At 28.9% G+C, this 26,083-nt stretch overlaps 1 protein-coding gene across 1 annotated transcript; it reads right to left on the bottom strand.

Moving 5' to 3' along the window:
• Positions 1 to 2,810: 2,810 nt before the first annotated feature.
• LOC147068394 (uncharacterized) lies at positions 2,811 to 24,422 on the bottom strand. The gene is made up of 9 exons (XM_085952606.1): positions 24,287 to 24,422; positions 23,120 to 23,245; positions 15,715 to 15,867; positions 13,295 to 13,371; positions 10,823 to 11,002; positions 9,076 to 9,270; positions 7,923 to 8,109; positions 4,659 to 4,794; positions 2,811 to 3,950 (listed from the first exon to the last, which is right to left on the bottom strand). The coding sequence occupies exons 1-9, from the start codon at positions 24,294 to 24,296 to the stop codon at positions 3,899 to 3,901; spliced, it is 1,116 nt and encodes a 371-aa protein (XP_085808732.1). The 5' UTR covers positions 24,297 to 24,422; the 3' UTR covers positions 2,811 to 3,898.
• Positions 24,423 to 26,083: the final 1,661 nt, after the last annotated feature.

Here is a 26,083-nt window from a genome sequence, read left to right on the forward strand (position 1 = left end):
ATTGCAAAAACATTTTGCATCAAAATTTAAGTGCGTCTTTTTTAATATTATATTCGTAATATTTATAACTTTATGTATCTTTAAAGTCTTCATTTATTATTTTGAGCTTTTTAATTCTTCATCTAAATATAACTGCATTAGATGCAGATTTTAAGTCACCTACAATGGCCCTTTTATTTTATTTCTAATTTAATGGTGTTATTTTAGGTATAAATATTTAACCAATCCAACAAAAGATTTGTAATTAACATTCATATTTAATGATATATTATGTATTTGCAGATGCTACAGAAGATAACATAATGCTATTTTTAAAACATTCATATTGTTAACTAGCAAATTGAGTAATAACATGACACTTGCAGAAGTTAATTGATTAGATATTTATATTTTAAATTAAAAACCCTTTATATTTAAAATTTTTGATATTTAACGATAAATATTAACAACAATAAAGTATTTTTTAATAAAATTCTAAATAATAATAATAATATGTTAGATATAGGTAGCGACAGTATTTAATTTTGTTTTCAGACAGAATTATAGTTGATCTGCTAATAAAATAAGAATATTATGTTGATTTATAAGATAAGAAATCATTTTTTTTTTATAATTTATGAATTATAAATATTTAACTTGACTGAAGTTCTTGAGGATTTCAAGAAAATCTTCGTTTAAAAAACCGACTAGAGTTTTAAATCATAAGTAAATTATATGATTTATAATTAGTATTACAAAAACTAATTTTAAATACACTTTTCTGTAGAATTTGGCTATATTTATTTTCAGTGTTTATGGATGAATGTGACTTTTTGTTGTTGAGTAAGAATGTATGGCATTTATAATAACGTGAAATCATCAGTTATATTAGATTCTATTCGTTTCTAAAGCTTGCTCCACACAGACCGATTTTGCGGCCGTATCGATAATCGTCATCGGTGTGATCTATCAACTGCAAAAAATGGGGCAGGTCTAAGATATCGAATTGATATCATGCAACATTGCAACATCTGTCCGTCGAATATGAACTAAAATATTATAATGTTTTGTCGAATTGCCGACATTACTTTGGTAATAGTAAGTAGGTAATATTCTGTATCGATCCCGTCTTATATAATCATGTTCATAAGTTAGTAAGTAAACCTTTTACTATGACAACATTCAATAATTTTAAAACACAACATCGTCTGGTGATACCAGTATTTAAAGTTTATATACCCTACCTATCTAAAAAAGCTTGATTTTACAATTTTATTTATCGTTTATTAATAAACACTTTACCGATCCGATAGTCTACAAAGTGAATTTAACATTATTGTTAGAGCTGTGATTTGGTTCCATGTTTTCAATAACAATAAATATTATTTTTATTTAAACATAAACTTTACATAATATTATGTAAGAATAATAATGATTACTACCTATTACAATTACAATCGTAGCTCCGATATCGTTGCTTACTAAATACAATAATAATATATTATATATTTTGTAGTTAACATTGAGGATTACATAATGTATTTTAAATACTTAATAATGTTAATTTTAAACCATGTGGTTTTTCATAAGTGACGAGTTTTCGTTCGATTAATATTATTACTTAGAATATTACTCTTTTCTATATACTGCATGTAATATTAGGTTGAGAATGATTTAAATATTTATTTTATGGATGGGTGACATATTTGATTATATTTTATTCTATATCCGTTGTAGGGACGAATGATAAGTTCTTTTTTTTTTTTTTTTACAATATGACGATATTATCAAGATTTAGTAAAAAGTGATATTGAAATGTAGACACTTCTGTTATATTATTATTTTAATAATTATTTTACAGTCGTATTTTTGGTTTTATCATGTTTCTTCATAATATAGGCATTGATTTTTTTAAAATTTATTGTTTGCTTTTGTTTTTTGTAATATTTTAGCAAATTTTCAAAAGTTGCTTGTTGGATATTATAATATAATTCATATAATATGTATGATTTAATGACTTTTGATTGTTGATGGATATGTGTGTATTGTGGGTCTTTTTAAATCTTTTTTTTAATCGCATTACATAATAATGCTTATGTTGTTTGTAATATTTTAAATATATTTTTTGTTATAAACACAATCAACAATATCAACAGCAAACATCACCGATTTGATATTTGTAATTGCGTATTTTTTGTTATTAAATATTCAACCCATAGTTTCATTTTCAGGGAAATTAAATTAATGGGAGAATTTGTTGTGTTTTTTCATGATTTCTTTATTAGAGAAAAAATATCAAATTTGATAATCTTTTCTACATAAATTTTATATATTTTTTTTCTATTTTAAACCACATTTTAAGCCATATATAATACGTAGGTACTTATATATTCTTTTCATATTGTGAATTGTCGTTATAAGCATTGTTTTATGTAACGATGTAGTGATTTATCAAGAGTAGTGGCTCTGTGTATTACTAGCAATTTTGGCGTTTTTCCTCAGTTTCTTTTTGTCATTTTCATTTCCAAAAAAAAAATTATTTTGGATAAGTGAGAAGGTATTAATTCTTTTTATCAATTATTATGAGGGGATTAAACAAAAAAATGCATTTGAAATATTTTTTCAAAGCAAAAATTATTAGCTCATTTAATTAATTAATAATAAAAATAAACCATAATAAAATATTATCTTATTAAAGTGTTCATCAAAGTGTTATATGTTTTATTAACATAATATTTCCGATTATATTGGAAATAATGAAATAAAAACTAATGTGAAAATTAATTCTTTCGTATCCGAAAATATTCGTCTAACAATGAAATAAATATAAGGACATGCACAACATCATTTATTTTATTATAAAAAAAATATTTTTACACAAAATATAATTGTTTCTACAATTATTAATTAAATGATTCGGTTCGTAATGAAAACATATGGAAATAATAATGTATAAATTTATAAAAATCATAAATTTAAACATCGACAAAATAATAAGTAATAAATTTGTTCATATAAGTACTTTTACATTTGGAACAATTTCAAAAATAATATATATATGTTAAACTTTTATTTAAGTTTTGTTTGTGTATATTTGTATAGCATATTGGGGTTTCTGAAGTCAGTTATAGGTTATAAGAGATACCAGTTTTTTTAGTCTGTTATTGTGATAATTTTTACATTTCTATCTTTAGTCTTCAAGCAATGTGTCGAATGCGTATATTTTATTAGTCACACAAAAGTGCTTTTTATGCTTTACGAAACATCAAATTATATGCAACCTAATAGGTATTTATTGAATAATGGTAAGTATTGGCTATGAAGATAAATAATTAATTAATGGTTCTTAATCAACATTTTATTAAAAAAAAAGTAGTAAATAACTGCTAGAGGTTTCGGTAAAACTATGTAGCCATTTAGAAAAAAATGCAAAATAAATATACTTAGTTATATAAATAATTTGAAACTCAAATTATTTGCCCATATCATGCGAAATGCAATTAATACGTATGTATTTTTTTTTTAATATATATAGTTAGAGTACTATATGATACCAAGAGGAAGACGCATTTTTGGTTAAATTAACTGCATCAGTATGTAGAAAAAAGCACATAATCATAAAATAAAGATAGCCAACCATTGTATTAAAGTTGTCATATAAAGAAGAAGAAGAATAATATTAATGATAATAAATAATAAAATTGACGATTACCTATATTATGTAAGTGTACGTACATTGCGTGAAAATTTAAGATAAAATAATATGTATTGAGACAACTTTGAAGAAATGTTAGACTTATATCCATCTTTGGTGCTGATTTAGGTAGTCGGATTCTTGTGATTGGAGGACTGTGATTGGGGCGACAGTTGATGTCACGGCGGGGGAAGACGATGATGGAGGGGCCGGGGGGGCTGTTCGTCATCCAGCCTTCATCCAGCGGTCGATTGAATACTCTAAAGCTGCTACCCATCTTAAAATAAAATTAATTTGCATAGTATTACTGACTGGAATAATTCTTGCACAGATGGACGAGTTGACGAATATTGTCTTCCAAAACTGATATAGGTCGCTGGTTCGTATCCAATGTCTAGCAGATGGACATTGTTGTTATTTTAATGTATGTTTGGATTCAGTATCCAGCGGCAGAATATAAAGTATGACTCTATATTCTAACCATTTAAATTTATATCGAATATATTATTTGCTTCAGTATGATAAAAGAACTGACCAATAATTTAAGTATAAGAAAATGATACTAAATTGCATGCTTCGAAACTTGCATGATATTAAAAGCATTACGTTTCTTATTAATAAAAAACAGTATGCCAAAATGTAATAATATATCAAAAAGGAAGGACTACAGGGGTCGAAATGGACTAGAAAGCACATTATCAAAATTATCGCTCCGTAATCTAACAAACTTATTTTTTATAAGATACCTACATATAAAATTTATTAATTATGTGTTTATATATTTATCTATGTAAATATTTTCGTAAAACTATCGAGCGCTCCGGTTCGTATATTTTCCATTTCGAGAGCTGGATGGACCAATAACGAGTATTTGAAAAAGGTCGCCGATAATTGTCATGAAGACTTTAACTATTGTACTTAATATTTTATGTATAAAGTAACAAGGGAAATTGTTATGAGACTTATGTTCTAAATTATTAGTTACCTTTTCTTGTCCATTTCTGATTCTGCGTGGAAATAGAAATGTCTTTGTTTTGGTTCTGGTGGCATTATTTCGAATGCATATTTTTTCCCTCCCGTATTTGATTGCTGTACTCGATATCCATGTAAACAGGCCATCCCTAGAAAAATCATTAAAATCATTAAAACAAATACCTACTTATATTTTAGAAAAATAAAAATATTTTTTAGTAATTATGGTATTGCCATCTATGAACACACGTAAAAAGATTTATAAAAGGAGTTATTGCTGACTTGGACATCTGTGTATAAAATAAGTAACTTTTATGTATGAAGAATGTTGCAAAATGCAATACCATAAAAGATGTATCATGGCTATCAGTGCTATCACTATGAATAAACAATTGTATTTTTATTATTATTTGAGGAATTCATTTTTTCCTAAATTATTTTTATCAAGCCATTATTAAGCATTTTTCTATTAGGTACCATTTTTCAGAAATAGTCAATAGTATTTTACATAGATGTCAGCACACCGAAAAAAGTAATTTAACAAGAAAAATACAATTTTCACTAGAAAGGTGGTTATTTTCCATATTAAAAAAAAACTGGGGCTTTATGCATACTGAGTAGTCATACTAATGTAAATAATATGTGTGTTACATTGATTGGGAACTTTGTGAGATAAATGATATAATATCCTTATTGTCATCTTCCATTCCCTCCAGTGTTGCCGTAGGAAAAAGATGGCGACAAAATAAATGAAAAAATCTTATGTTGGTATATTATAAATATAATATGAAGTATCTCGAAATACTTAAATTAATGAAAAATATAATTAAAAATATGCATATTTGAACGTTTAACCTCCGATTCATGAATTCAGAATGGCAAACATTCTTATAAAATCTCAAACAATAATGCGGTGTAATAAAATAATAGGTATACAGTGTTTATAAGATAATGTAATTTATGTAAGAAAATGCACCAAAAGATGGCCTGCGACATAACGTCGCTATAGGATTTGTTTCCCGAATAGACCAAATGTCAATTTTTCAGGAGACGAAAAACAAATTTGATTGTCGTCAATATAGAAATATCAGTAGATGTATCAATCATTTTTTCTACACTGTATGATTGCAACATTATCTAAGAATAAATTCCAAGAATAATATACTGGTATAAATCAGTAAATGCACAGAAAATGCGTTTTATTTACAAGTACTCGTTGTGGATATTCGGGAAATTTTTAGCGCTCTCTCAGAATAATGGATATTCGGGACAGAACAAGGACATTCGGGACTTAAGACCGTAGCGTATTGCTGCACGGCCCACGGATTACTGAGTGGTCAAAAAGTACGCACCTCAAATGTTATATTTATTTACACGATAATTGTTAATGATTACTTTTACTATTTAAATACCTAATGATTGTAATAACCCAAGTTCGTAGATAATAATAACATGCGGCATTCGCTTTTTTCGGTTTTTTTCGTAATAAGTAATAAAATAGTTTTTAATAATCTTTTTTTTTTATTCAACGAATAATTTACAAGATTTAAGAATGTACCATTCTAATAATTGAACATACATAATTTTTAAAATCACTTCTGAGAAAATATATTATAACCAATAGAAAAAATCTTTTTGAAAAAAGTAAGACACCCGGCAGGAATCGTCCCTGCATCTCCTGAGTTTACGACCCAGTCCACAAATTACCCACTATGCTACGAGGTGACATACTTATGACGACAAACTTTAGCTATTGGCCTTTTAATACCTGCTCATCAGTATTCTTCAAAATCAAGCGACTATCGGCGATCGGTTTTGGTTTATTAAATAAAAGTAGGTATCTACTACTTCAATTACTAACCGACGTCACGGATTTCTCCAATATTTTATGATGGTACTTACTCGTACTTGCTAACAATTTTATATTAATACTTTTTCCAAAAAAAAAAAAAATCTATGTATATATATCTGTATATTATTATATCTATATATTTCTATAATTAACAATTAAACTTATTACAAACCACCAAATAAATATTATATTTTAACTATTGGAATGACAATACAAAATATTAACATCTATAAATTAATTACCATTGGCTGCTAATATTAGGTAGGTACCAATATCCTAAGTATATAATATTTACCAAATAAATAGTTACTAACATACATATTAAATAAAATTAACTATCAGCGCATTCAAAAATAAATAATAGCATTGCCTTTATTTTCATAGAAATACCTAGATTAAAAGTAAAATAAAGACAAACAATGTTTAATTAATAATAATTTGAAATAATAATTATTTTTTACGTCATAGTAGTTGCCGGGTTACACTGTAGAATTCATATAACCGTTGGGATTTTGTGGCATTTATCAAAACAAAATGCAGTTATTTAGGTTAAAATACTCACTTCCATAACTTTACTATAAGTTCAGGGCGAACTGGTGATGTATCAGCTATAAATGATCTCTTCAAATTTGATGAATTCACTATTAAAACAATAGTAACTTTAAAAACAATATCAATAAGACGAAATTTGAAAGAGCATTCCGGACGGCCGAAAAATATGAAAGTGGGCGTGATTGTTTTAGAGCTGGACAGCGTGAATGTGGGAGCGAGATGCACGGCGTCAGCGCGGTTTGATTGGCTAAAAGTCATATTCGGGAAATAAAAACTCAGCCAGAGATTTATTTCGACCGAAATTAACTTGGATATTCAGGTACGAATAGTTGGACATTCGGGAGAACAACACGGAGTAATTGTAACTTAACATGGCGTATTCGGGTTTTTCAAAAAAATATCTCTGTTCCTAGATAAAAATATATTGTTTTTATAAACGATTTCGGTAGAGATCGATAAAAGAAATTGAACTGCATTAAAATGTCGATTTCGACAAAAATGGATATTCGGGAAACAAATCCTATAGCGACGATAAGGCTATAAAACTAAACCTTTCCTTCGACTTAACATTTTCGAAAAATTTAAGTAATTGTGTAGAAAGTAGATATAGAGTGAATTCTGATGATATATCAATAGCTGATTTGAATTAATCTTTTCGCGTTTCATTATAAAACTTAGAAATTCAGAATGAGTATATTATATAATAAGTATACTATACAATTAAAAATATGTATTTATATTTTGAGGGAGCGTGCGCAATAAGAACCTATAGTGTGGCCCTGATATCAAGAAACGCAGAAACCCAATTATTTACATAAATAATATGACTATGCATAGGGACCTTAGTTACTATTATACCTGAAAAGTACTTACCAAATGCACTTTTACTATTTGCATCCTGGTAAAAATAAAGGCAGGCATCTTTGAGGACACAGTATCGTTTCGTCCACGATTTCCATTTATTTCCTAGTTTCATAAGATACCCAAAACAGTCGGGTCGTTGAACTTGACTGGGGGTGACTTTCATATTTCTAATCGTGGCGTCTAACCATCCGTCGCGCTGTAAAAAATAATAAATTAAACATATTAATATTATTCGGGGGTATGAAGAAATAATAAATAATATAATATCTCATAAATTTAGTTCTCGATGAAATGAATTAATAAATTATTGTAATAAATCAATTATGTATTACAAATATCTTTTTTCTTGTTAGACTAATAATTATTGTATGTGACAATGTATGCTGCCACCTTTAATAAAAATTGATCATAAGAAAATCGTTTAATATATATTTGTATCTAAAATCTTGTGTATATTTAGTATTAAATAAAATATATTATGATATATAATATATATATATATATATTGTCGTTGCACGTATCTTTGCTTATAATAAAGCTGAAAGCAACAGTGAGATAAAATGAAAGAAGTAAATTTTGACATAAGTATGTCAATCGATTGCTAAAAGCTATGCCAACACAATGAATCACTGAGATATATTACTTTTAATTTGTAATTCCGGATTTAAAAGAAAATTCACTGTTCAATGTATTAAAATTATCCTGTAAGTTAAAGCAACAGTAAGATAACTGAGATATCCTACTGTAATAATGATAATATTATTATACAAAAAAAAATCTTACCATTAACATCTATAAAGCGCAGAAAAAAAAACAAAATAAACATATAGTTAACCATTTCATTTGTATGATACAAACATTATAGTTAAATTATTTTGAAACTAATATTTTTGACTTATCTCACTGTTGCTTTTACGAAGCGACATGCGCAATGCTCCGCATAATATGAGAAGATAAAATTCATTACATTTTTACTGATATACTTTTAATTTTTAGAAGGTGTTTAAAAATATTAAAAATAAAAGAATTCCAAGATATATTATTATCTACTTGCAAATTTTTTTTAAAAATTACATTGTATTTGTATTAAAAGTGAAAGTAAACTTATAATATTTTGAAACTGGTAGTCTTTTGGTGTCATGATAGAATACTGACAACATACCTGTGAGCATTTTTCGACGGCGTGTCCTATAACCGCCATCCACCTGGTCGCCGCTTCATCAGTGTCCGCTGCGAGATGAAGTCCTGGAACTCTTTCTCTTTGAAGCTTAAAACTGTGTTGCTTACTACTTTCGCTAACATTCGTTCTACTCACTTGATAGTTTATTAGCATTAGGGCACCGACTGGCTGAGGGTCCTGAGAAAAATGAAACATAGTTATTAAAATAGTATATAAATTGAAGATATTAAAAATGCTTTTAATTTGTATGTGATATAAAAGAAAAGATAAGAATTATTATTTTACTACTAAAGCTTTTGGTTACAGAGATTGATACTCGTTGCATTTGGCAGTATTGTTTGTAATAAAAAATGGTAGGTACAACGTTTTAATTGCTTCAGTAACTTACATACTGTTATTTGCAATTTTGTGTATCTAATTATTGATCATCTAAAATCTAAAATATAGACGGTTTATTTTATAAAAAAATATTACCTACACAATAAAAGGTGATCTGTATGGGCATGTGGGGATCCCGTAAAATTAATTTTAGGTCATACATGTTGGTACGAATAAATTATTATACAAAATGTTGCAAAAATATTCCAGATAATAATTTAAACACTTAGATTATCTTTTATAATAATTAAGGCTTTGTCTGATAAGTAAGATCAGCTTCATATTTATGTTTTTTCAATGAATGAATCGATATATATTTTTTCGATTTTAGGTACAAATACACTCGTTTACAGTGAGTTAAAATAATGGAGATATTCTTAAAAAAAAATCATAAACAATCTCTCTCTGTGACTAGGGAATCCAATCCCGAGCCAAAATTCTGATCCCGGGATTGGCATTTTTTCCATTGTTAATATAAATTTTTTGTATGTATTTACAAATAACATTGATAAAATCAGTCAAAAATAAATCAAGTATAATTTATATCATTTAAGACATTTAATGTTAATATTATATACGTTCAATCTCGGAAACACATACGTTTAATGGAGTAAATAATATTGTAATATAAATAATAATGTGAATTTAATATGAGATTGCTGTTTCTGATAGTAAAGACTTAATGAATGGGTTAGCGAGATTTAAAATAGTAAAGCAAATCATGATGTACTTATGGCCTTTCCGCTTCATAAATCTAATTAGTCAGACAAATATGTAACTGCCGTAAAACGTATGATATCATGGTGGAATTACTTGCTTAATATTGCGAAGCCATTGTTTTTTCCAATCTTTCTCATTTTTATTAATTTATGTGAAAAATAAAATAAATCGGCAACTTACATATGTGTATAAATCAAACTCAGTTTATTTCTAATGTAGTAATATGTTATTAAAAGTATTTTTTCTGTTATGTTTTTGTTTTTATTTTATTTTCCATAAAAATTAATAAAAAATTAAACCCGAAAGTTTCGAGATTATGTTTATCAATCCCGGGATTCATAGGTATCGAAAATAGCTCGGGATTCCTATCTGTAACTGTATTCCTGTTTGTCAGTGGCTATCACTTCATAGTGCTTTACCCAATCTATCTATGGGCATCACATTTTTCGCTTTCCACTTGGTAGATCATAAGGATTTGGGTATTTGTCAGACTACAACTAACAGTGGGCACAGTCATGATTTTTTGGCTCTACTGTATTTACTATTCATTTTCATTATGGAAAATCTAGATCGGACTTCGTTATGTGGTGCCAAATGTATATAATATTATTAATAAACATAAATTACTTACGGTATCATTTTTATAATAATAAAGGCAGTTATCTCTCTTGAGGCAGAACCATCTTCTGGACCACCTCGAAGAACTATTTCCACTGGCATGGCCAGCCTGCTTCCACAGGTAGCCGGAGTAAAGCGCTGGGGCACCTACATCACCTGCTAACGATGCAACAACATCGCATGTACGTGCTACCTAGAAAAACCATAAAACTGAGTTAGACATACAATACAATAGTTCTACATAATTATAATATATTTTTGTCTACAAAAAAAACCTAAAGAACGTACCTATTTGTTTTCGAAGAAATTGTATTAGTTTGGTTTAATGTTATTTATTGGTGTGAAGATATCCCAGTTCAGTTGTGACATACGTGGAAATTATGCTGGCACGCGAAAGACATATACTTAGGTAAAATCACTTTTGAAACATACACCATTAGACTGAGAATGTTCGTTAGTTTTAGCTAGTATACATAATGTGAACGGTTTACATTATATAATGAATAAGCATGTAACTAGAAGAAAGCGGTTATTCACCTACGCTATATTCTCATAAAAATCTTATGATGTGCATAGTATTTAATCCAGTTTCTGAATTCAAAACCGTGAGTTCGGGCAAATTGCTTTGTCATAATTAATATTAGGTGGCCGAAATCAGTCATTTAGGCCCGTTTCAGACGGAACACCGGTGTCGCGCTCGATATAATATAGCAGGTCTTTGTATTCGAATAAAAGGGTCTTTGTATTATGTTTATGAACGCCCCAGAGCTAATGAGTCAACGCATAATTTTGCGCTATAAATTAGAAAATAAAACTGGCTGCGGTAATAAAAACAAGTGTATCGGCGGCTTGAGAATGTAGCGGCCGACGGAAAAGTGTAGCGGACACGCGTTAATAAACATAATACAAAGGCCCCTTTATTCGAATACAAAGGCCTCCTATATTATATCGAGCCCGACACCGGTGTCCCGTCTGAAACGGGCCTTAGTATGTGGCGATAGCACTGAATAATGGCGAAATTAAGAAACGTAAGTGACGGTTGTCATGATGGTCAGGTGTATACGGAGTCTAAGGAAGTATAGTGCTGTATTTCGATTGAAATTAATTCAAAATTAACGTTACATTTACTTGCGAATAATCGAAATGCTAAATTTGGTTGAATTATGTGTGACACATTTCTTAACCAAAGGCAGATTATTGATAAATTATGGTAAACATCATGAAATAATAAGTCTATAAATAATATGATTAGGTCAATATTATGGTGTATTAGGCGTCTGTTTTAATATGAAGTTGAATATAAAATATATCGGGTTCTAGGACAATTACACCCCGGACAAAACTTTCCGGACTGTCAAAATTAATTTTCACTTCAATTTCTTTTGGAAGATATCGAACGATTTAGTTTGTAAAAATTGCTATTTTGAGCACTGCATGTAAAACAACTATTATATTATACAATATTATGTAAGTATATATATGTAATTTTTTTTTTTTATACAGAGTTAGTTACTAACATTTTATTCATAATATATGATTGTATATTATAGTAAGTTCTATACAATATATCTATCTACTCAGTGCATCTATTTTATACAATCGACGACTAAGTAAATTAATATTCGATTGCAAATTACATATAATATACTTAGGTAGGTAGGTACCTACTTAACTGTTTTCAACATTGTGTAAATTATATAATATCTTATTTTTAAATGACCCATTTCTACTTTATCAATAAAATTGTTAATATTTTGTTAAGGTCTGGAGAAAAAGTCATACCAAAACATTCAAACTATATTTATGTTCCAAAATAAAAACACCATTTATTGCATATCATTCTGTACACAATGCTACTATCAGCCGCTATTGGCGGCTATCGAGGGTAGGTTATCATATTTATGTATTGAGTTATTATAATTTTTACAATAAGTTAGCCGTCTAAATTGTCAAAATTGTCTATCTCGCTCTAAAAGTTAACACGGCCAAAAGAGGTGCTGTTACATTACAACATAGTACTTATTGTAACCATTACGACTAACTTATTGTAACAATTATACACAAATATGATAAACTACCCTCGATAGCCACCGATAGCGGCTGATAGCAGCATTGTGTATAGAATGATATGCAATAAATGGTGATTTTATTTTGGAACATAAATCTAGTTTGAATGTTTTGGTATGACTTTTTCTCCAGACCTTAACAAAATATTAACAATTTTATTGATAAAGTAGAAATGGGTCATTAAAAATAAGATATTATATAATTTACACAATGTTGAAAACAGTATTCAAATTACAAATATTCTAACTGACAAGAAAATATGATATCATTATTATGGAGGGGAAATATTTAAAAAAAAAATGCGCGTTTGTTTGAATTATTCCGGTGACGCCGCACGAGCACTTTATCATGTTGCGTAAATAAACCGAATGATAGGATATAATAAATCGAATGAAAAAAAATGTTTGCGGAAACTCACTTCTAGCTCCAAGATATCGGAGCCGGCGTGTGCGATCTTCACGACCTCTGAATGAGACTTGTCAAGGACGTTGATGCCTGAAAAAAATAAATAAATACAAGAGTGTTAACATTTTGAAACAGTTAATTCTTTTTTTTTATTTTACTTTGTGAGTCATTAGTATGTTCTAATTTCGAAATTTTGCCGGAAGGAATTTCGAATCTTGAGAAAGTATAAATTATATTATACGAGACATTTTGACGGCTAGATGAGCGTTTTGAGCCGAGAGATATTCAGTCATGACAAAATGCAGTCAAATTATTAGGAAATTTCATTATAAATTAAAGAAAGTTTCACACGTTGTGACTCAATCATTATTGGGCCCTATTATTTGTGTTGAAAATAATAAATATAGTATCAACATCTGTCATTAGTTAGTAATAATAACTGAGATCATAATAATATCGAAATAAACTAAACGAATACTGCGACGTTTATAAATAAACGAATAGGAATGGCCAGATGTTTGTTGACTGAAGAATTTTTTTAATGGTCCTACTAATGTATGAGCAATAAAATTAAAATTTCTCAAATATATACCTACTATTGACTTCTTATAATGTAATTCATCTAACTATTTAATAATGAACTCACTGAGATGCAAACACATCTCTTATTGAATAAGAGCATTACTCGGGCAGTGAATATACGAGTTAAAATTCTCGTATCCGGAAATTTGTACGTAAACAGTTCACCGCAGGACACTTATTCGTGCGCCGCAGTACGTGAAACATGAGTTCGTGTAACATTTAATCAAATGACGAGTTGTTCGTTGAACATTTCACCGTGGAGTATATTTGTACGTATGCTACAACATCTGGCGAATTTTATGAGATGTCTTTACTAGGTTTGGTTAGGTTAGGTTAAGGTTAATCTAATTGGAACATTACTATTTGAAAACTATCGCCGCATTTTGTGAGATACGTACAAAAATGTATTCCACGGTGAAATGTTCAACGAAGAACTCGTCATTTGACAAAATGTTATACGAACTCATGTTTCACGTACTGCGGCGCACGAATAAGTGTCCCACAATGAATTGCATACGTTCAACTTACATACATGTAACCTCAAATTCTACTTGTTCCATTTTGTCTAGTTTTTTGTTGTTGAAGGTATGCATGCTTTCGAGCTTTTAAAATATTTTGTTTAAATATATTCTTATATTGTGTATAATCAGTATTGATTTTCAAACGTAATTTAATTCAGTATTAAAATTTTTTTATTTATCCAATATTATATACTGCAATAAAACTAATTTAACTCAAATATTTTACGAAAAAATCACATCTAAATACACTTTTTTTCGGTAGGTACGATTTATTTCAAAATGGCGATGATATTGACTGTCTTTTCTTATTTAATAATACAGCAGATTACAAAATGTTGTCTAGATAATTTTAAAATCATTAAGGACATTGTATTGCATATTTGCTATGGCAGTTCGGTTAAATTATATAGGTATACCTACCGAATTTTATATTGTTATACTGGATCCGAAGTAGGATAACATTTACATGACTCGAATGTCACATTGCCGATTTCGACATTTCTCTTGCACAGTGACCAATCAAATTTAGCGCAATATGTACCACGTGCTATCTAATATCAACATGTATCAGCATGATGCACCGGTGGCATTTTAATTTTAATCGTTAATATTAAAAAAAATGGATAAATGCAAAACTTAAATCCATGACAAGTTAATATTTTTGATTTTTAGTGTTCTCAAAATGTGTTCTGATAATGATTAATTAGGAAAAAAAACAAGTTACCTATTAGGAGACATTATCGTAAATTCTTAGTTAAACTACGTGTTTGATTAATTTGTGGATGCTACATGCATTGAGGATATGAAAATACAATGATATAGTGTATCATGCATATATGTAGCATGTCCTATTTAGGTATCTGATTTTTAACCGCATATAGACTAAAGCGTTAAAAATTTAATGATTTTGCTAAGAAGAAAAGGATGTTAAAGTGTACCTTCTAATTTAAAGCTTATTCTTACAGAACAGATTAATACATAAAATTCCGACAGGCTATACCCCAATACAGTACATTTTGACGCAGGGTTTTGAATGTGTGAGTGTCCTACGAAAATAAACCACGCATTATAGACGTGCAATAGTGTGTGTTGTAATCTTCAATACAACAACATTAAATTAGCGTCATCACATGAAACGAGAGCAGTTGTCAGTATTCGACGTATGACGTATTCTTGACACGTGTTTAAGTTTATCCTGTATTCTTCCGCAATCGAGATCGGTTGCCTGCTTCTCCACACCCGTTAGGTAATTCAGTTCCCATTATTTCTGATTTCCCTGCTTACTCTTTTACTAGTTTCAAAAAAATAGTATGATGAAAACATAGCTCACCATTTACAGCTATAACGATGTCTCCGACTTCAAGTCCTGAAGTTTCTGCTGGAGTATCAGGCTCGATGGCTGACACGACTACTGGTTTACTGCCGTGTATCCGGAATCCAAACTCTCCACTTTCTCTTCTTACTATCACAGTTTTGTCACTTTCTGTAAACATATACGTCAATTTAGTATACCAAACATGCTGACAGAGTTGAAATATTATATATTTTTATAAATATATAATATAGTAAATTATTTTTTTATTCAACGAATAAGACACAAGATTTGAAAATGTAACATTCTATATATTGAACATTCATAATTTTAAAATATCTCATGCATATTTTTTTTTCTTTTTTTTTTCGACCATGTCCGATCCTAATAGGATCATATGGGCCTCCACAGAGTAGAGGTTTGTATTGACAGATTTTGTTTTTTACGAGAAATGGATGTCAGCCACTTGGACTATAACGCCGTGGGTCTCAGATTCGAATCCTGGGTCTGGCCACTAGAAAAAAATATTTTTTAGAAAAAATACGACAACTAATGGAACATGTAATCTCTGGATTAGCGCCATTTTTGTGATTTTTTCTAGTGGGTATTATATGCATGATATGTCTTCAAATTATGTATTTTAAGTATATAATAGAGTTTAGTGATGATTTGGTACCTGAATTAATTATAAAATACGTCAGTATATTTAAAACCACTTAATTTTAATAATTTCTAATAATAATATTAAGTTTAAGATAATTGATACTTATTGTATTACGTTATGCTTTCATTATTGTGAAAGTTTTTAATACAATACGTAATAGTAGTAAATCAAGTAATAATATATACTACTTTATTTTTTCAATCCACGATTTATACTATAATATGTATAAAATATACATACTATTCAAAATATATTTTTCCATTAACACATAAATAATAATATATTGACTAAGTTGTTATTATAGCCTACAGAAAATAAGTATGTTCAATGTTTTCATGATTGACTAAAAAATATGGGTTAAAAAAATTACAAAATATTGTTACAGTAAAAATGTCTAAAAATACGTGTTGTTTTAATAGTTAATATAAAAATATTATGAAAAACGACACACAAACCATAATTTAACGATTTGCAGAATTTGCATATTTAAAATCTGTTAAAAACTTAAATTTGATGGTTGTCTATGGTTGAAATTTATTATTTCATAGATTCGGTAACTCAATAAATAATTAAACGTAGTAAACCATACACTAATACATATAAAAATAAGGTTATTATTATTTTGTTTACTTAACCTAATTTTAATATTATATTATAATGTTTAATGATTCCTTAGGGTTTTAATATAATATTTATAAACTGATAGGCATAATTACAAATATTGTTAGCAGATACGTTAATTTATACCTATATCATGCCAAATGAAATGAATACTTACTTAAAAAACATGGTAGACAAAGTAAAACATATATATTTGCGTAAGCGAGTTTTTCAACAAGAAAATTTTATGTCATACGTGTAGTAGTGAAAATGACTAATTGTTACGTTGTTTTTCAAGATTTGTATTGATAAGTTCAAAGTCATTGACAGAAGAGAAACGCGCTGTCAGTCAGTCAGTAGGTGGATGTATTGACGTAACAGCCATCGAGCCGTATTTCGTGGCATGTCGTTAACGTTGGCAACTTCCCAAGTAGTGTAGTGATGCGCAACAGTAACAGACTGTACAATATTGATTATTTAACGTTACATATTGTTGTTCAAAGTTTGTGAATGGATACAAATTTTCTTCTTAGTATTAGTAATGTTTTGATCTTTGGGACAAAATTACGATTTCAATTATTTAATCCACAACTCGCCGTCAATACCGACGACACTTCATGTCCACGATATTCTCTGAATAGTAAGTTATCTCTGCAAGAGTATTTTTTTTAACACAGTGTTTTTGTTTCTTGTATGTTTGGCAAACTGCTGCCATGTAGATAAAAAGTTCTTAGCATTATATCCCGTTTACACATGCATAGATTTACTGTTGACAGTAAGTATTATCGCAGCCATAACACGAAGATGTATCGGTATGGTGTATTTTCTTGCAGTTGCAAGCTTGCATGTCAAATGTTTTGGTTAAATGTTTTGCAAGATTTTTTTCTGTATGAAATACCTCCAGGGTATTTAGTTTGTTTTCATTATTAAATATTAAAAAAACATCGTAATGACAAAATAGTCTCTTGTATTAAGTTAGCAACGTGTTTATAATTTTGAAGGTTTTAATAAAAAAAAAATGTTGATATTTGAGATATTATTTATGTTGTCAGCTATTTCGGGACATTAACCCATTTTAAGAACGATCCCAAAATACCTTACACATTTAAAAAAAACTCAACGTGAACGCCAACTCAAGTGGAGAAATATAGGGCACTTTTTATTAAACATATCCTTTTCCCTTCACACAACAGTGACGTAGTTTCATAGTTTTGTTATAACTTATAGCATAGAAAGTATATTCATAGTTTTTTTTAATATTTATCATGTTTACGAGAAATATTTACTTTTACGGACTTAAAAATATCTTTAGACAATAAGATAGTTTAAAGGTGGACTTCCAGATGGTATTATAGACTTAATTATATATTACAATTGATTTTTCAAAATGTTGACAACGCTTTTATCTGACATTATAAAATACAAGGAAACCCTTAATTTTCTTAACTTAAAACAATATGATTCGCTGATATACTTAGTCGTTTGTAAATACATTTGTTTTGAAAAATATATCAAGTAGGTATAGTTCATATTATTATGATCGGGTATGTAAGCTACTAGTAAATTTTAATTTGGTTTAAGTTAAAAATTCATGGAAGATATGTATATGTCAGCAGTTGTGCGCCCCTGATAGATTTAGGGGATTATTGAAGGCAAAGGCTCAAAGCCCCGAACTCGTACCGTACACATGGGGATTACATAACTTGAACAAAGTTGCGGTAGTCGTAACTCGTAACTCCTGGGACGATTAATCTGCGATGTTCGTGTTTTAGCCTACATACCTGTTGGGAGTACTTGATATTTGAGTGCAAAATGGAACTATGCAAGAGGATTATTTATATAAGGGACCCACAGAAGAATGGTTTGCATAATATGATATTAGTTATCATTTAAAAAATATGGATTTGTAAGAAGTATATTGTTGACAGTTGTATTTATACAAAAAATGCAAGGAATCTTAAAGTATAATAAAAACCTATAAGTGGCTCTCACGGTGCGGTCCGTAAGGCATGGGTTCAATTCCCGGTGAGGACACTATATATTTATGTGATTTTCTCAAAGCCTGGGTGTTTGTTAAAATTATTAATAAACCACAATATACGAAAAAGCAATGGTATGTTTAATACTGATAATAACAAAAAAAACATTTTTTCAACATTAACGATTTTTTATGAATAAGGATTTTCTTATATAAAAAAACAAGTGATTCTATGTGTACAAATGGCAGAGTTTCTGCTTTTGATATCGTGAATTCAAATAACGCATCTAGCGAGTCCACATAATATTTTTTTTCTATCCGTGTTTAAATCCAAAAAATGGACTTAATAGATGAAGCAAGTGACTAAAAATCATACGTATCAAGATAATTGTTTTAAAAACCTCTAGTAAAGAATAGAAAGAGGCAGCTAATATCAACATCGGATTGTAGAGCCAATAAAGAAAATCAAAAAATGTTTCAAAAAATAAATATTAGATATCTTTAAAAAGTCTATACCTTATGTGGAGGTAAAGGCACTATCTCATATTTATCTATTCTGAATCTATTTAGCGCTAGATCTTTAATGCAGACGGCAGCGACTTGGCTGTGTAGCATAGTTTGTGCAAAAAATACGGAACATTTTAATGCGCCGGCCACACGGCAGCGACTTGCCTGCGCGGTTTTGCCTGTGCAAAAAAACGGAACACTCTCGCATGGCCACACGGCACAAGTAAAACTGCGCAAACCTCATTACGTTACGACAGAAGTCGTCGTCGTGAAAACACTGCATCAGCTGAATGCAGAACTATTCTAACTTACATTTGAAATTTTTAATGAGAGAGTATTTTAAAAAAACTTACTGAAATTATTTATTATCTTTATGGATAAATAGATGCATCATATATTAGTAGGATTATTGATAAAAAATGGTGCATACAATTGTCCATATAAATAATAAATTACTGAAGTAGGCTGTTTCGCCTTTTGGTTTGCGCAAGGTACAGTTTTCCCGTCCATACACACGGGCTTCCCGATACAAACCGGTTTGCGCGGTAAAACATGAACGTGTAGCCTGAGCCTAAGGATAAATTGCTGTTAGCCGATTACTTAACATATTATGGTAACCATGTTAGTTTATATATATGGGTAAATTAATCGAAAAAAAAAACCAATGTAAAAAGATTACCAAGCCAGCAAAGTCCTAATCAGTGACCCAACTATCAGAATGCCAATGCGGTAATCGCTGGCTTTTAGGAAACGGTGAGGGCAATATTAATCATTGACTCCATTGATAAAAAAATCAATATTTTGATACTATTTTGATTTATTTAGATTCAATAGAAAACAATATTATTAAACGAATGTATGTAATAGTTATTATTTTGTATGTTATTCATAAAAGAACCTAACGACTAAAAAGGTCATACTTTAAGTAGGTTTAGCTATAAATAATAAGTAGGTAGTAAGAATACAATTATTATAAGGACATATGCCGGGTTCTTAATATAAATTAGTATCAATAAATTGTTTTCGGATATTAAAGTAGGTCAGGCATGTGGCAAGACTCAGTATGTGTGCACAGGACGAACATACTATTAAGATTTAGCTATTTTATGTACTTATAGTTAATATTAAAAATTATAATTTAAAAAGTTCACAACGGGACACGAAAAAAATATAAAAAGTTGATAATAGCATAAATACCTAATATATATACGAAAACACGCGTAATAAGAAGAGTAAATAGAAAGATTATAAAAAAAAATCGTACATGGAAATATGTATACCGAATGAGCTAAGTAGAAAGCTTCCACATAAATTCATCTTCACGAAAATGGAATATATTATCATCCGAAGCGTATGGATGAAGTAGTTATTATTCTCCCAATTGGCATTACCAATGGCATGTTAGTTTTACCTATTGGAAAAACAAAATAATTAACTAATGCTCCCGATTTTTGAAATAGTTTTCCGGGACAGTCAAAATGACTGAATGACAGAGTCCTCATTTACAGCGTGTACAACTTGGAAAAGTACATTGCCAAATACAGATCTTTCTTATTTTTGTGTAAGCATACCTAAGAGAAATTCTGTCAGATAAAGCCACCGATAGTATTCATATAGCCTCAGGTATGGGAGGCAAAGTAAATCTTTAGACCCTTCTACCCCATAAATGGTCGTATTTCAACTGATAGGATATTTGGGTCTAACACTAATATTAAAATACATTTTGTCACTTTTCAGTTTTTCAAACTTTCACTTACATAATATAACATTCATAAAACAATGATTTAATACCAGGTTTGGCTGCGGTCCACAAAATGATTTAAAAAGATATTCGAATATATTTCCTGAACCAACTTATGTACAAGAATAATCTCATTAACTCATCGTGTCTATTACTTCTATAAAACACGCATATTTTTATTTTTGAATAGATTGACTCATTATAATAATTATAGTATTACGATTGCAATGAGATTTTGATTTTTAGCGATGCATTATATTATATTCTGTTCTTAAGATTATATTTTATTGTCTATTTTTTAAAATTATTGTTGTTTTTTTATTTTATTTCTTTTCCATAAAATTATTTTAGTAGTACCTCCCTTGTTTTCTCTCTAGTTGATTTATTTGTACTTTTTATTCTAAATGTCATGTGGTGAACGTCTTTAATTAAAAAATGTTATGTGCTCGATGTGTCTTTTTTAAATAAATAAACACATAATATTATGTAGTATAACATGACTGAATGCAAGTTGTTTGCAATGTATTGAAATTTTGAATTATATTCAATAATGTTTGACTTTATTCAAATTTATCTATATATTTTAGTATTTCCCCACACTAGCCGAGCGGTTATCGGGGCGACATATTTTTAGTGGGTCTTGGGTTCTAATTCCGTGTCTGTAAAATTATTGACACGTCGTTTTATCAATGTGTATTTGGACCCTTATATGTTGAGCAACTGGCTAACATCCATTTCTCGTGGTGTTAAAATGCATACAACGTCAATCCATTTCTATTTTCTTATGAAAGGAAAATCGATTATTGAATTGCCATTAGTGATCACAAAAATTATGTAGTTTTGGTTTCTATTTAGTAAAAATTGGCTTACGTATTTTACTACTCTACCGTAGGTCGCATATATCTATAAAGATTTTGAATATTCAAACTAGATTTGCTCAAAATTAATAAATCACACTTAGAATAAGTTAGATCTGGGGTAAAAATATGTATTCATTTCTGACAATTATCGTTTTTTGATTAGTATATAGTTTTGTAATTGTGAATATTTAGAATAAAATAAAAAGTATATTTTTTTATATTTTGGCATGTTTAAATCAATATCAAACATTTAGAAATATATAATATATATATAAGTAAATCATTAAATAATGGGATCATGGGTGCGGCAAATGCGGCTTGCAGTTTAGTGCTATTGTTTGCTAGCGTTGAAACGGGTAATGCGGCAAACAGTTCTATTACACCCTCGAATCACCTATGTCCTATAGTGTCACTGTATATATAGATTTACCTACAAAACCATCAAAATATAATGCATGTCTATATTATATATATATATTATATTATTTATGAGAAATCTATCGTAAAAAAGACATTATTATAGCATACCATACGTAGGAGGTATCTGTGCTCATTATATAAATATAAATAAAAACAAATTTTCAAAAGAACTAACTGACGATTAATAAATAATCAATAATATATATGGATGCATTTATAATAATTATAGAGATCGTATATAAGGTTAGTAAAAGATATAAATGATCCGTTTCGTAATATATAAAATGTGCTTTGTGCTGAAGGATTTGGTATTTTTAGTATTTTATACAGTTTAATAATATGTTGTTATATTTTATTTATGTGTCTATTTATTTTTACATTAGTTATATTACAAAGATGACCTGTTTCACCGTAACATAAATCTTTAATTTAAAATATCCACTTAGAGGAATCCAGGCTTGTTTTTAATATAAAAGTTACGAAAACAAAAAGTACCTAGGTAAAAAAAGATAACTGAAGTGTACTGTTATTTATAATACCATGTATTTACATCCATTAAACATTAAATTAATGATAGTAATGTGATTGTTTGTAATAGGCGTTGTTTAAGCTGTGTTAGTGAAAACAAAAGCTTTGTGATGACGTCAGTTTACCGGTCGGTTCAGTCGACACAATCTTGATGGCCTGGTTTTCCCTGCACCACACCATCAGCATCAGTTTCAAAATTTCCTCCAAGCTCCGCTTCAGCGAGGCATGCGGGCACGGATTATACTCTTGTGCTATTGAAAATTGTATCATGGAATTATGTCATTGCCCAAATAATATTGTCTATACAAACTGACTAGGTAGTTATTTTATAACACTACAATCTTAAACTCTCGTATTATGATATTATTATTTTTTTATATCTATACTAAAATCATCGTAATAATAACACAATATTATTTATTTAATCTAACGATCACTTGTTACCTTTTAACTTAAATTGAATAAATTAAAAATATGTAAATATACATATAATTTTGTTAAGATATCTAAATAAACACAAAGTAATTCGCTAATAAATTAAAAAGAGAATTAAACAATAACACGTTGCGGTTTATTTTTTTTTAAAACGGATTCTAATTGAATATGATTTTTCTATATTAAATAACTGACTGATTCTGAATTGCATTGAATACAATACAGTACTAAATAATTAACATTAGAATACCAATTTCAATTTTTATTGAACTATGTTAATTATTATCTGTTGATAGAAACAAAATGCTAGCATAGTATTACTTCAGAACCAAATAGCGGATGTAAATAATACGAAACTGTTTATACACTTGTAGCGGAAATTCCAGTATTATTCTTTCAAACTTGTGAAACGACCTATCCATATATTTAATAATAGACTGAAACACATGGCTTTAGGTTTCGATAGGCGAGACTAAAGTAGATTCATTCACTAAAATGTTTCGTGATGAATCGTTTAAACTGAATCTTAAATATTGTGCTGGTTTTTTAAACCATATTACCCATGCTATTGTGATGTAATCCAAGCTTTTAAAATATAAGATCACTGTTTTATTATTATAGTATTAACTATTGTATTACGTTAAGAGTTAAACTGTGTGAAAAGTTTATTGGCAGCACTGATCAAGGGAATAGATTAAAACTATTGTTATCACAGGTTCACTGACAATTATACCGGAAAACTAGGTCACTTGCAAAAAATAATATTGAGACACTTAACACAGACAGTATCTGTCAATTATATATAATAATAACAATGGAAAAACTTAGATTCCAATAAAGGATGGTTTTAAATTTACCTGTCACCATGTTGGCGATTAAACACTCATTGAAATGTATTGTAATAAAAAATATATCGGATATAGATTCGGAAAAACGACGTCGGCGTTCGGGCGCCGGTGCGCGCCTCTTTCGCCGTCGGTTCGGAGAAAGACTGAAGTATGAGGAGCTTAAAGCTTTTACTCGACTGGGAATCTTTGAGTGTTCGTTCCGTTCACTTCGGTGTGGCGAAAAAAGTTAGCATTTTGCGTATGAAAGAATAAATAATCCGGCGTCTTGGGTGCTCACCTCCCGCCGATACGATATGCGGTAAAAATAAACACATTCGTAAGAATGCGTAACTCTATTGAGGTTGGAACGCCGTATTACTCAATTATTCTTGTCAAGATTAGTTTTTTAAAGCTACTGAAAAATAATTATCTTCAAAGTGTTTATTTACTTCTTAGGCAATTGATCTTCGATCGGAATTTTCATTCCACGTTTTAATTGATTATCCTGTTTTTCTCAGAAAATAATTACCATAGAGTTTCTAGTAATGAAACTGCCTCGAAGGTTTTTGTTAAAAAATAATTATGAATGGTAGTATTACTGTAGACGAAACTAGTATTGCCTATTAAATGTTAAACTATGTGAAATAAGTGATATTATATTGCTGTGTTTTATTTTATTTAATACATTGTATTTCCGCCAAGAATTGACAATTAATAGCATTAGAAGATTTTATTTGGGGAAAAAGTTAAAAAAAAAAATGTTAGAAACTGTATTAGCCAACAATTATTAGTTATTCAATATTCAGAATAATATTTTATATATTTTTCGCAAAAATAAAACTATTTTACAATATTTATTTATTTATTGAAAAAAATATTTAGGTGTCTTATAAGTAGATCGTCTGTTACAAAAATTCTTTAACGTATCACCAATTCTCACAACAGTATCAATATAATATGTTTTTTACCTAGACAGTAGCAAATGTTTTACAACATATTCTCTGGATGAAAATAATCTATTTTTTCAGAAAATTGCATATGAAGTGTAAGAAACGGTATTTTATTTAATTATTTATTTAAAAAAGACACATTGAGTACACAACAAATTATTAATTCAGGACTTTCACAACATGACCAAGAAGAACAAGACTAGAATAAAAATTACAAGTAATCAGTTAGAGAAAAAACAAGGTAGAGAAAAAAAACAAAGCAAAAATAGTTTTATACGAAAGAAATAAAATAAAAAAACAACAATAATTGTCTACATCTATCTATATATAAAATCATTTGAGAACTTTATCCATATCCATATATTAAAACCATAATATGTTTGAATTATATAATATATGTAAATTCATATCGATTTTTGCAAATATACTACAACTAAGATTTAATATTGTTTTTATACTGTTTACTGTTACTCAGTAACTTTCATTTTTTTATATGTTATGTTACGAAAGTAATTCCTAAGTACTTCTCTGCCATATACCTCTTAGTGCACTAGTTGGTTAGTATTGAAAGTGAGTTGCTAATTTGATTACAGCCATCACCTAATTGACTGATATTGATACATCTAATAACAAAACGGTTTTATAATATGTTTATTGTTTATTTATTTCATTATTCACATAAAAAGTATGTGGTAAAACGTTTGTTTGTAAAATAAAAGAAATTAATTAATCTATTTGAAACCCTTAGGGTGGAATATGGTTTCTAGTCTTTTAGATCGTTATAGTTTGTTCTTACTTAACCCCAGTCTAACTAGTCGTAAGTGTAATTATTTTTTTTGAGTTAATCGTTCTTTGAAATTTGAATCTAAATATATTA

Source organism: Rhyacophila brunnea, unplaced genomic scaffold (genome assembly GCF_057557595.1).
Source record: "Rhyacophila brunnea isolate RB1 unplaced genomic scaffold, BYU_Rbru_1.0 scaffold_3, whole genome shotgun sequence".
Taxonomy (NCBI): Eukaryota; Metazoa; Arthropoda; class Insecta; order Trichoptera; family Rhyacophilidae; genus Rhyacophila; species Rhyacophila brunnea.